Consider the following 14,067-nt stretch of genomic DNA (forward strand, 5'->3'; position numbering starts at 1 on the left):
CCCCAAATCCCGCAGCAATCCTAAGTGCATTACAGCAGCTGCAGATGGATTGCAGCATTATGTGCTGCCGTGTTTCACGTGCTAAGGCTGTGAATAAGGTATTCTGAAGAAACACAACTCTTCCCTGCTTATTTAACTTTGCTTTCCCCAGATACACATACAGACACTGCGAACTCAGCCTCAGCATTCGCACCACGGTCGGTCTGTTTACTATTAGGAGAGTTTCGTGTTCGCAGAGCAGTCCCACGTGTAAATTTTTCACAATACCTTTCATCTAGTCTGGCTCCGATTTCAGCAGAGAAGCCCCAGCGTGAGCAGGTACCGATCAGGGCACACTCGGAAAAGAAAATGGATTACCTGTGTATAACCTGCCCAGATATTTCATGGATGGTTTTTAAGGAGAAATAGTTTTACCATCCAGCACTGCCTTGAAGTGCCTGTGATGAAACCCTGGCAGGGGAACGTCTCTAAGTGCAGAAGGCAGCACGCACGTTTCTCTCTGTCCTTTCCCTCCCAATGATTGTTTCCCCTGTGCCATCTACCACCCTAAGGAATTTTAACTTCAAAGTCTCCTGGGTGACTCACGGGGCCAGAAGATGCAGTGATGGCAGCATCCTCTCGTCACCCCGCCGCGTTCCTTGCTCCCAGGGAAGCAGGTGGCTCCGCGTGGCTCCCCAAAACCCTGCCGGAGCCAGGTACGACACTAACGCTAACACTGGAAGAACAGTAGAAAGGGCCCAGGCATTTTATTCAAGAAATACCAATTTCTGTCCTGAGCAGTCCTTGCTAGCTGAATTTCGATTTAGTCAGGAAGAACTTGCTGCTGCTTCGGAGATAATTAAACCCATCTTCCCTCAACCCGCTGTTTGTACACGCACAATGATACCATTGTTCAGTCATGCAACACATATGCTGACATTAAAGTGTTTAATCTTGTAGTACAGTATTCCATTATTTTTTGGACATCTGTACATGATAGAAAGGGTACGTATTAAGGGATTTGTTGACAAAGAAATGGCTAATGCTGATACATGTGTGGACTGAAAGGATCTTTCCAAGTTGTGTTCAGCAGTAGGGAGAGACTGCTCCTTCCCAGGCCCGAAGCCTGGCACAGATGTGATACGCACTGTTGCTATTACCACTTTTCAATTTATAACAAGGAGTCAGTGTTTAAAAGAATTTTGGAAGCTCCCTGCTGGGTTTGTGGCTAGGTGGTCTTGCTGGCAACACCACCTTCATGCTGAAAGCTGAAAAAATGAAGTGATGGCTAAAGGAAGAATATTAACTCCAGAGGGCTTTTTTTTCCCCCCATTTCCAAGCAAAAATGCTTACCCCAGATCACTTCACAGAGTGAGCACTAAAGAATTTCGAACCCCCCCCGTTTTTAGCCTCTGGGGTTGGAGATCAGGATTTATGGAGCCTGGTTTTCATCTCATTTGAAATCAGTGCATTAGTCCTGCTTTCTACCCATAGACGCGGCAGGACTTTGCCCTGCCACACATTGAATTTAACATGCAAGGAATAGCTTATCACCTTCACCTCCCTTTACCTGGCTGTAAAATGGGTACATGAGCCCCCAGCGTCTGGTTGCAGGTTCCCTTCTGCTGAGTGCTGCCTTGGCTCAGAGCAGCTCCTTCTGCAAAGGGCAGACGGGGACAAGGCCATGAGGACAGAGCTTCGGCAGATGAGCCCAGACCCTCCTGAACACCTGGGGGTCTTGGGCCTGTGGCTGAAGGACTGACTATGGTTTTAGGAGTGGCAGGATGGTGGCAGTCCCTGGTGATGGGATGCATTAACGAGTTACAGAAAAACCACAGACTATTTTTCTAGTAAGCTCACCTTGCAGACCCAAATCAAGCATGCATTTGTTTTTCCTTAGGTTTCTCCAAAAACCTGCAGTAGCTCTTAGATGAGTTGGAAAACTGCAACTATCCAGTGTAAAAATGCCCTCCAGGTACTGGTTTTAATTACTCTTAAAAAAAAAAATAATCCCATCATACAACCCAGTCCATTTGCTCTACTCCATTTATAGGACTCCCAATGTATATTCTTCAGCAATTTCTTCAAATATTTCTTTAACATGCTGCTTTAGTTGCCTAATGTCAGCATGTAAATCTTGTAGCCGAGAGGATGAAGCAAATGAAAACCAATTACAGAACTTTGCATTCCCAAATTCTTGCCATTATAAATTTACTGCCACTGCCCCTGTAACTCTTGCTGTCAAGCACAATGAGGAGGGAAACATGTGCTTTAGCAGGCCGTGGCCTGGCATGACATTATTGCAATCTTTATTATACTTCCCCTTTTCCTCAGAAAAATATAAGGACTGACCTTGCACTTCTTGCTCAATCAGGAATCCCACTGAGCCCAGTGGGCTCTTTCAGCTGCAGAGACTGCTGGATCCTTCCCCTAATTGGTTTCCTCCTTCTTGAACCTCACTACCATAAGGAGAAAAGGCCTATATTTCCTAAGTGACATGGTTTATCCACCAATTTAGAGACAAAGAAGTGCAATTTATAGAGGGAACACTTAATGCCTGTTAATTAGAATCCCATCAAGAGGTCTCAAATTTGGCATCCTGAAAATTTACAGTGCAGTTTCACAACTGCTGCAAGCCCGGAGGCCGAGGGGGGGCCCTGCCCTCCCTCCTGCTGTGCAGGGAGGTCCCTGGTCCTTCTCCTGCCACCGCTGCTCTTGGGGCACCGCGGTGAGCGGGTGAGGACGGGAGCCACCTGAAAACTCAGCTGGAGAAGGGAAAATTATTTTCCAGTAGAATCCATTTCCCAAGGGAGACAGCAGGGTGAAGCAGTAGATACAAGTGGACCTTCCCTTTGAAAGCAGTAATGTAAGTAGGCTAAAAATGCTTGGGGACCCCAGGCAGAGCTGGTGGTCCCAGGGCAGCTGTTTTTTAGGAATCTCGTGCTCTGCACTGAAATGCTGCAAGAGAGGTTCTGAAGTTTTGGCTTGGATCTCTAGGGGCGGCGATGGAGGGAATTAAAGACAATTTTTTTAGGAAAATTTATACAAGATTTTGCGCTGCTGGGTAAAACCAGTGTAACTCAAAGTGTAGTTTGCCCTTTCATGAGAACACCAAGGCTAAAATCCACCGGCTCACTGGACAAGCCAGCCAGCCCTCAGCCATCGCTGAAGACATAGCGCTCATTTTCTGCAGCTCTGCAGCTATTGGAGGCAAAGCAGATAAAGACTTTTCCTGCCCACTAAACTCACCTACCTGACTTCAGTCCCTGGGGCCAGGCAGGCACAGGTAGACTCTGAAAACCTGTTAGGCCTTGATGCTGGAGTGAGGCAGATTTTTTTTGGCATCCAAATCTCTGAGAGGTTTTGCAGGCAACTGCTGATGGCTCTGCAGTCGAGTCTCCCGCCCGGCTGAGAGGCTGAGGCAAGGGGGTGTTGTCTTTTGGAATCTATTTTCCTTTGACTTATCTTTCAGTCTCAGGAATTCAGGACCTTTAATCTATTTGAGATTAAAGTCCTTTACAAATCCCTCCTGGCCTTTTTTGGGAGTAAAGAAGTTACAGACACCCTACTGCACATTCCTTTTGGTGCTTTTTTTCACTGTAAATGAGAAACAAGTAGCACTCTTAATTGTTGTGAGCACTACAATAAATGAGATAACTACTCTTAAAGTGCCTTATAAAAACAATTAACGTATTATCAGGTGAAAGTGTTAACAGGAAAATTTAAGTTTTTACTTGTTTAAATACTCAAAATATATTCCAAGTGCATCACCCACATGTGCCAGGGAGGAGGAGGTATGGAATTACCAAAGCTTTTCCAGTTTGGCAGGCTGAGCACAGAATCTATTAATCTGGTGTTTACTTTGCTTGTGAAAAAGAGATTTTTTACATCTCCAGAAAACAAGAGCGTAAAAATACTTAGGTAGGTAAATCAGCAAAAGTAAGGCCTCTCATGAAAACCATTGAAATTAGTGGAAATATTTCTGTTGACTTCCCTGGGGTTCGGATTAGCTCATTAATGCTTCTGTAATAATTATTTCTTAACACAGTCATGCTTGGAAAACGATTGCTGTGATTCACTGGTTCTTTGCTTGACACATAGCGTTAGTGATTGACATTGTGCTACTGCGCTCGGTACTCAGGCTACAACGGTATGGTTTCTTTGGTATGTGTAGAGAGAAACAGTAACTACTGCAAGCCACGTCTCACCATAATCTTCACTGTCATGTATCATGCCTTGCCTACCATCAATCCGTATTACAAAACCAGTGGTCCACCCAGAGTTTACAGAATCAGCTCAGGTTGGCTTTTCACTTACCAGTAGTGATTTACAAAGAAGCTGAAAATAGTTTGGGCTCTCATTTCTAGTCTCAACATATTTTGCTGTGAATATGACCAAACATGGGATCAGTTCAAGTTTCCCAGCTTTATGCTGATATGTCATTTGCGTTAGAAGTTTGGGTACCCTGGGGTGTTAAACCAGGATCGCAGGCTTTTCTGTCCAATATTATTTTTGAATACTGGTTTCAACTGTATTGCTCCAACTTCTAGATGTCAACAACTACACTTTTTCATCCCTGCACCTTAATGTTTTCAAGTTTTGTACCTGAAGAGTACACTTCAGGACATGTCAAAACAAGTACCAAGTATTTGTTGCCATTTTATCTCCAGCTTTCCCATATTTTTGGATCTGATACCTGGCTACTTCACACCTGAGCACATGTATCCATCCTGTTTTCTTTTAACCATCCCTGTTGTTGCAACCATGCCATTCTGTCTCCTCTTGCATCACCATAATGCCACAACAGAGTCGGTTTGGAAAGACAAAAGACTTCAGAGAGATCCAAGCCCTATCTGTATCAGATAGACGAGTGCAGTCTGTGCAGCATTCAGATTGTGGACAGATAGTCAAGGCCAGACTTTCAAAGATGCTGAGCTTACTTGCATGTTTGCAACAGAGGTGTGGCAAACTTACTGATAACCACTAACTAAAATATGTGCTTGTTTTGGTTGGATCACCTTAATTGTCCTGCACACTTTTTGCTCTCTTGCTTATTTTCCCATGAGTCTGTTGGCCGCCTCCATCCTACAGCTCCCAAGTCCCATTGTCTCAACCTTTCCTTTCCCAAAGGACTGTGCCAAAGGGAGTGTCTGATGATCCCCATCTACCGTAGCTACGATTAACTGCCACACTCACCATGCCCAAGAGTTATTTTGCGCCAGCAGATTTTGAGCCATGTGTTAAATCAGGTCATAATTTGTCTACAGTAGTTGTGCCTCCAAAATGCGATACCACTTCTAGAAACGAAGAGAGGTGCGCATTTACACATGCATCACCTGTGAGTGACTTTGGACTGTTTCTTTAGGAGAGAAAATCCACTGTTTTCCCACAGCTGTGGCACACAGGCTGTTTCAGAGCAGAATTATTTTTCAAGGGTGTTCTTCCTTTTCATATTTTACAACCTTTGATTGCACATCCAGAGCTTTGGCTTCCTCTCCAAGCAGCTGCCTTGCCAATGCGTTTGAATTGTGACAGTTTCTGAGCTGGAATTTCCAATGTTTGAAATTAGGAACTGGGCTAAAACCATTCACCAAAAGCCTTTGGGTAGTAGTGATTTGTGGGACAAACATGTGTTCAAGTTCTTTGGGCAGAAGGGCTATTAAATATACCCGGCAAATATTCATATCGCTTGATGATTTTTAGGGCAGCATTTAACACATAATGGCTGACAAACAGCTGAGATTACGTCCTTCAAGAGTGACCAAAAGGTTCTCATTATGGTATGTTGTGTCAATAGGGATCATGGATTTTATAGACCTAATGGAGAAACTGTTCATATTCAAAGAGCTGTAGCAATTCTCTTGACTGTTTCGGTGAACACTTAAAATACCACTCTTCCCTCCCCTCTTTTTTTTTTTTTTAAACACCCCCCCCTTTCCCCGTTCAGACTCCTCAGGCAATTAATTGGAAACGACCCAGTTCAGTATTGTCAAAGGTCTGACTAACACCCATCAAACCCAGGAAGCTCAGAGTCCTTGAGCACTCCCCTGCTTACCTCATGCTGTTGTGCTTAAGGTATTACTGGGGTCTACAAAAAGTGCACGATCATATATACTGTACCATATGTTCGCAAATACCAGTGCACAGCAGCATGAATTAAGGATAGGATTTCAGCCTTCATAATGAAGAATCTTGCTTTTATGAGTTCGAGTCAGACCCTTAACGTTATTTTAACATAGATTTTGGTGTTTAATTGTGTAATAAGATTTACTGCAGTCATCTAACAGATGTTGATTCAGGGTCAGTGTTTCTCATAAATTAGTTCTGAAAGGATTTGTTACTTCTGGGTCAGCAGATAGGTCCAGAGTGCAAAGAAAAAGGGGAAAAACAATAAACACTGAGTTGAAGGGTTTCTTGGGATTCTTTCTTCAGTTACATATCCACATATTTTCATGATCTTAATGACTATAGCCACAGGAATGTTTGCTTTAACACTAAAGATGGCTCAGGCCAAAACCCTATATCCAAACATCTGCAAAGCATGGGAAAGTTCAAACTTCAGGGCTCTTTATTTTATGACCCTGGCCGTTAATTTTTCATACTAATATGACACATTTTTTCTAGGGCCCTGCAGTGGGAATCACTGTGAACTCTAGCAGCACCCGAAAAAGTTTCATCTTCATGTGTTTGTTGTCAGACTTTCTGTATGAAGTGCAGCTAAAGACCAGTGTTGGCCGATGTAGCTGTCATCACATATGTACGCTGAAAAGGTGCACCCACCTTCCTGTGAAAATTCATCCTTCCCGTGTCTTCAGGAGCTAATCATATTGGTACATCCTACTGCTAGACCTCTCTATAATACACCCTGCTGGTGATGTTATCCCTAATATAACTAAAACCACACAACATTATATTTCTTCTCAATAGTTGTGGTTAAAGGAGCTATTCCATATTAAAATATGTTTTCCTCCCCTCTATAATTTAGCTGCAGACAAATTCCTTCGAGAGTGAAATCATACTCTTTATATCTTACTCTGCTGAGAGTACTTTGGAGGAAAGGGATTGAGGCACATTTAGTAGTGTTGCTAGCACTTACAGGGCAGTTTTAGCCTGCCAAGTGTTTTACAAACACTGGTGAATATTCACAATATTCCCCTACCTCAGGCTATGAGGGACTGAGTGATCTTCCTGAGGCCGTGTGAGATGTTACAGCCAGAGGTGCAAACTGTAACTTTGTTCTTCAGCGCATGCTAAGACTGCTCAACCTATAAAAAAAACCATTTGCTGAGCTGAATCGACTTTGTCTTGGAAAGTTTAGGGGTTTCATACCTAAAAAACTCCTCTAAGACGAATCCCAGCTCTTACTAATAAGTAAGAGCGCTGAAGTATTTCCCCGAACAGCAATCACACAGTGGCAAACTGTGAGCCCTGGACTCCTTGCAGAAGCAATGTGCGGGAGGAGGAAGAGCCCGTGGCCAGCTGCTGAAGCTTGGCCAGCAAAGCAGCGCTGAACCTGCTCTGTGCAAGTGCTTGGACGCAGCCCGGTTCCCGGAGGCTCCCCACGCTCCATCCCCGCCACAGGGGAGGCCCTTCTGAGTGCTGATATGCATTTGTACCATGCAGCACTGTAAATTTAAATAGCACTTTCCAGACTTGGGCTTGAAACTCCTCTTTTTCAGGAGTAATTCCATTTAAGTCAATGGATTTACACAATGGATTTACTGCTGCCAGAAGAGAATCAGGCCTGTAGAAAGACACACATTCTTTGCCAAGAAAATCTCAGAGCTAACTACTTGAATTGTGCAGTCGAGCTGCAGGGAGGTCAAGTGGCAGACGACGGGACTGGGACATATGGGAAGTCCCTGGTTCAAACCTCCGCTCTTAAAATGTCAGCCCATGTGACCTTTGGCGAGTCAGTTCATCCTTTATACCTCTATTTCCCCATTTTCATTTGTCCTACTTATCTCTTTAATTTGGAATTCATTCCAAGAAGGGCGCTTCCCTTCATGTGCTGGGATGGGGCACGGACACCTCTCCTCTCCCTTGCTCTAGGACAAGTCTCAAAATCTTTGTTTCCTCACATCACGGACCCTCAGCTCCAATATCCACAAGCCACAAGACCATCAGAAGACAGGCAGAGCCGTCACTCGATGGGATAACGCACCGTCCTAACACTGTCTTGGGAGGACTCTGGCACTTGTTCATGGTCAGGGTTGGGAGTTGGAAGAAGGTCCTTGTTTTGAACATTTACTTCACAGTCCCGATCACTAAAGATGTTTTAAAATGAAAGCTTTGAGCCTTCGGAGTGGGGCTGTGAGTTTGTAATGAATTCAGCTGGCACTGAATATGTGGGTCACTGGCAAGAAAAGCCTCAAGGACTGGAATTTGTGTATATGTGTGTGTGGGTATGTAGGTGTGCGTGCCTGTAATTTGCCGAAGCAGAGTCAGGCCAAGAACCAGCACTCCTGAAAAGCCCCATCTGTTTCTTTCAGCAACTTCCCACAGCAGCTTGGTCGTTATCGGTGGCAAATGTCCAGAGTCACTTGTCAAGCGCAAAGCTGCCAAAAATCATTAAAACACAACGGTCACCCACACCCTGTACCAGCCAGCTGTAAAACTGTTTCAAAGAGAGTCTGATAAACACATCTATGCTTATAATAGCCCAGATAGAGTCATGTATTTCCTACGTGCTTTAATGAACCGAACGACAGCATGAGATGCTGCAATCAGATATTCTTGCCCTTTTCTGTTGTGGCAACTTGCAAGCTTGTTTGATGGCAAGGGGAAAGGGAACAAAGCAGGTGGCTAATGGGCTGTTTTTCTGTTTCAGTGGAGCATGACAGAGAGTTTCACCATCAGCGCTGCCACTACCGAGAGTTCAGGTTTGATCTCTCCAGAATCCCAGAGGGGGAAGCGGTGACGGCTGCCGAGTTCAGGATATATAAGGATTACATCCGTGAACGCTTCGATAATGAAACGTTCCAGATTAGTGTCTACCAGGTACTCCAGGAGCACCCGGGAAGGTGAGTGACCCACAGGCAAATCCCAATGAAAGCGCAAGCACAGTACGTTCCTTCAAAAAGTTATGTCCAATATTTTTAGAAAGCGGTGCCATGAAATGTGCCTGAAGAGCTGGGCTTAGGCATCAGGGCTGTACAGTGACATCTTGGGAAATGCTAATGCCGTGGGCATGTAGCTGCCATGTCTGGTCAGCCACCGAGGGCATGGGGAGAGGGTGCCCCGTGAGCCTCCGCGTGCCCCAGGGAGCATCCCCAGCACGGTCGCTCTCATCCCTGGGAGCAGCCGGTAGCTGAGGAGCAAACAAGGCCGGCTGTGTGCTAGTGCAGGAAAAGATCATAAACTCAGAGTATTTCAAGATTTCTGGAAGACCTACCCTCTTCCTCCTGCCGCTTGAGGATCCTGAGGTGGCAAACCCACATCCGAATGCTTCCTTTCTAATTGTAGCTTAATTACTAGCCTTTATTACCGAAGGCGTTTGAGATCCCTAATTAACAAAGACAGATGACACCATGCTTTTTATATTGACTGATTGTTTTGTGTGTGCAAAACTACAAGATGAGCTATTAAATCCATTCCAAGCAATTATTAATGTATGCCAAGCTCCCTGACAAATCCTCCAGGGAACTTGAATAAGAACATATGTTCAATTTTCTCATCTGTTTTTAGTTCCAATTAATCAGCAATCCCCAACCATTTATCAAAGGCACTTAGTTTCATTTGCACATATTTCTTTTACATACAAATCCTACCAAAAGTGAAATTGCATTTATTTACGTGAAAAGTATTTGCAGTCACATGCTAGTCAGAAGTTGTTCTCTAGGACTACTAAACATGGGGTAATAATACTACAGACCTAATTTAGGTTTATGAAAAGAGAAACACTAGGGATTTAAAAAGGGGGCTTTATATTTTTATAAGAGCTAATAAAAATGCAGAAAAAATGTTTTGCATTTTTTGATCCATTAAAATATGACAGGAAACCTTATCAACGTTTTTAAATGGTGAGAATTTCTACCGGCTTTGCAGTACGGTAAAAGTATTTAAATATGGGTGTGTTTTCTTCCACGTCTGAAATTCCAATTTTATGGGTCAAAACTCATGGTTCTCTTGGCATTTCTAATGACACAGTCCCTCCTCATCAGATGCCAGGGAAGTTATCCTTCAGATCCTGATGAGTGAGGTAGGTGCCCACTGGAAAACTTACTGACAGAGTTAGGATGACATTTATTACCTTAATTTTAAGACAATACATCCACGGGTTTGTTAAAACTATGTTTAGAGAGGGCTGCAAGGTACCCACTGGGGACAGTTACGGGTGTACAACTGCTTGGAGCATCAAGTGTTTCTGCAAACTGTCTCCTTCCCAAATTCTTATTCCTAAAGGAAAAAATATATGCAAAGGGCAGGCATATACATGAACCAGAACCACTGGCTGGAAGAGGTGAGGAATCTTGCTAATTATACAGATCTTCCAGCTACAAGATCAGATGCAATTTTACTGCGTCATATTCACCACAGGAACACTTTTTCTAATGGGTGTTCATGCATATTCACCCTTTGTATACGTTTTGGCGCACGCAATGGTGAGTTTTGAACAGTTTGTCCTGAAAAAATATTCCTGTTGGTTTGGATTGACCAAAGGTAAAAATATTGTCACTAACGTTTGTAAAAATATTTGCTCTTTTTCTGCGTTTTTCCACTGACATTTTCCAACCGGCTCTGTCACAGACCAGTCATCCAAGTCAGTGTGTCACTGGGCAAGTGGAGAAAGAAAACAAACTCTCTCCAATGTTGATCAAAACCCACCCCTTCACTTTGATGCTTCCTTGGCTGTTTGTCTCATCCCGAGCAGGATGGAAAGTCAGACCCATCTGACGTTGTTAGCAACAAGAGCAAAACAAAGCCAAACCCTCCCCCCAACGCAGGCAAGAAAACCTTTGGTCGTGTTCGGCTTTGTAGATTCCTCTCCCTAGAGCAAGGCAGGTACAATGGCCAACAAAACCCCAAATGGTTTTCCCTCTCCCTGTGCCCTTATGATTAGACAAGTGCAGTGGGATCTCCCAGGAAATTGCTGGAATTGCCTTTCGGGATCTGAAACACCAGGTATTCTGGCCTGTGCCCCCGCTGTGATGTGCAGCTCCTGTTTAAATGCACCAAGGCACAGGAGCTCAGTGCCCGGCTCCCCAGAGGCAGCCACAGCATCACCGCTCCTTCGTAACACAGCAACACCCAGCAGAGATCAGGACAGCTTCTAGGGCCACAAAATCAGCACAGGCTACAGCTGGAAAGCCCAAGCTGAGGCTGACTGGAGATTTTTTCCTTTGAGGGCGACGAGACCATTGGGTATGCTGAAGGCTTGATTTTCAGTTAAACCTCAGATGAGCCTCCAGTTTGGAGGGTGTGATGGTGTGCCCTTAGTTCAAATAAACCATAAGTACAAGCAGTTCAACAATTACTGACTTGCTTTACGAGTTCAGGCAGGTTAGCAGGTATCTAAGCAGCAACATCTCTTGTCTGCAGTTCATTGTCGGTGAAAAATACAGGCATAGGTCTTTCCAGACAAAGAGCTGCACCCAGAGAAGACTATTTCTGAAATCCTGCCCCTCAACAGTACCGACATTTGAATGCAGGGTGGAAGCTCTCCTCCATCCGCCTGCTCAGTTGTGGGCAGACGGACACCTAACAACCCCAGCAGTAAAAACAAGAGCCCAGCTCTGTCCTTCGTAGCAGATGGGATGCCACTCTGGACTTTGACTAATAGAAATTAGATCTCTTTCAAGCCGAAGGTATTATTACAGGTGTTTATAGGAAACCAGGCTAAATGATCAAATATTCTTTCTGGCCTTTCCTATGAATTCATTGCAAGGCAAGCTTTTCAAACTGGCAACATCTCTTTTATAAAAAGGCATGTACAGCATTCTTTAGGCACAAAGCATCAGTTACTCACTTTAAGCAAACAAGTACATTCATGAACAAAAATGTTTCTAATACCATAAACACTGTGAAAACAGTTGATGTTTTGACTAATGTAACGTGTCTCAAAGCTTTCGTGTGCATAACTTAAAGTCCAGTGACTCATGTCCAACTACTGTTTGGTCTTCATGGTTCACTCACCCAAAAGCCTGGGAAAGGGTTCTATAAGGCCAGCGACTGGCTTGAGAAGGGTGCTGAGCAGCAGGACATAACGTCCCTGTTTGTGGTCACAAACCCTGCTAGTGGGAACTGAAGGTTGCCATCAGGGAGCCGGGTGCTGCTCAAGCCTCCGTCCCCTCCCTCCTGGGTGCTGTGGGAAGGCAAAGCAGACTCCAGTGCTAGGGAGTGCACATCACAGGGCACAAGGCTTGCTATGAGGTGTTGAAGGTCATTTATCTCGGGCACCTATGCAGGGAACGTGTCAAAATAAAGCTCATAGATATGAGTCTGAGAAAAATGAACTCTGATACTTTTACAGTGGAATCATGAAATAGTTTGTGACCTACTTTGCAAAAGAAATAGCCATTACCCTCAGACTCTTCGCTATTGTTGTAAGCAATGGCCAGAGCAAGAATTGCAAAGGGACTTGAGTGCTGAAGAGACACACAAGTATGTAGTGGGATATCTAACAGCAGTTAAGCAGGTTGCATACCTAACTCCTATTGCAACTGATAGGAACTTGGGTATTTTCAAAAAGTAACCATGCAGTTCTGGGGCAGATTGTCAGTCAGGCCATCATCCTCAATTTATTAACCAGAAGATGCAGAAAAAATGCAGATTGTATAGCTCCCCTCAGCATCAGAGCTCGATCCTGCCCATCCGTCTGCACCTTCAGAAGCTAAAATACCTCGTCCCAGAGTTACATCTCCGATTTCATTGGACCCAGCATTTGCACTGTGGAGTAAATCCCAACCCCTTTGAAGTTGATGGGAGTTTTGTTACTGGAGAGAATAAAGCCAGGTACTTGACCAGCCTTTGGTAATTGAAATGTAGTTGCTACATGTTCACTTTGTGGCCATTATGGATTTCACAGGCTTCAAAGGCAGTGAATAATTTGAATGCTCATGTTACTTAGCCCTACAGAAAAATAAGACCTTGCACGATGCATTCCTGGGTTTGACTCGCAGCTGGAACGCTTTAGTTTGTGCTTCAAACTACACCACTTCTGCACCCAGATCAAACCTGAGCCCCTCTCCAGACCCCTTTCGCCTGTTCATTGGAGTCTGTTTCCATGTTGTGGGTTGAAACATGTAATTCTAGTAACTAAGAAAGGCTTAGGCCCACCCAACCCACGAAGCAGATGTGCCTTCTTTTTGGAGCTTTTTTAAGTACCAGTGTGATCGTTTGAGGGATGGTACAGCAAAGAAGGGTATAGTTTGTCTTAACGTTGTGCCCCAACACCATGATGGTATCTGCAAATACTAACAGCATCTAGAAAGGTACCAACAATAGCTTTGATTTTTTTTTTGGTGCCTTATCTGCAAGTCAGTTGATAACTGTAGTCATCTCTTAGCAAGTAGCAAGGGAACTTTAGCGTGGAAACCCTGTAGCTCTCCAAGAACAAAGCTGCATCTGGTTATCTCTTTCAGACCATTCCTAAAAGCCACTGCAGCCTGCAAAACCTCTGACAAATCTTGAACTCACTTAGCAAGGCACAACCCTTCACAGGCACTTGAGTAGCTGCAGGAGGCATTTTGCATACCCCAGTGGGCTCTTGCTCAGCTAAGTGATGCACTAATGAACAGCGATTTAAGGCTGAATAGAAACAGCTGTATATAACGTGTCAGAGAGATGTATATAACCTCATTTCTCTCAGCGCTGCTTTTACAAGAGGCTTCATATTTAGGAAACATGTTGCATCTCTCTGTAACAAACTCCCATTGCCACTTTTAATCAGTCTTTGAAACCTTACCCTTCTCAAACGCTACACAGGAAAGGGAACACAACTACTAAAACCACACAAGACCAAAATTAGAATCTGCTGAAATTTTAAACCGAATTTAATTTCTCCCAAGATTCAACACAATTTACGCAGATCTGTTTCACTACCAGTACAGCCAGTTTTCAGCCCAGTCTCTGGAAACTACCTCCAGC

The 14,067-nt window shown here is 44.2% G+C and overlaps 1 protein-coding gene across 1 annotated transcript in view; it reads left to right on the plus strand.

The window, feature by feature from the left end:
- Positions 1-604: 604 nt before the first annotated feature.
- BMP7 (bone morphogenetic protein 7) overlaps positions 605-14,067 on the plus strand; it is a 28,501-nt gene continuing 15,038 nt past the window's right edge. The window contains exons 1-2 of the mRNA XM_009645436.2: positions 605-695; positions 8,810-9,002. Coding sequence (XP_009643731.2) covers positions 605-695; positions 8,810-9,002 — 284 coding nt within the window. The remainder of the gene's footprint in view (positions 696-8,809; positions 9,003-14,067) is intronic.

This window comes from Egretta garzetta, unplaced genomic scaffold (assembly GCF_000687185.1).
Source record: "Egretta garzetta isolate BGI_Z169 unplaced genomic scaffold, ASM68718v1 scaffold188, whole genome shotgun sequence".
Classification (NCBI taxonomy): domain Eukaryota; kingdom Metazoa; phylum Chordata; class Aves; order Pelecaniformes; family Ardeidae; genus Egretta; species Egretta garzetta.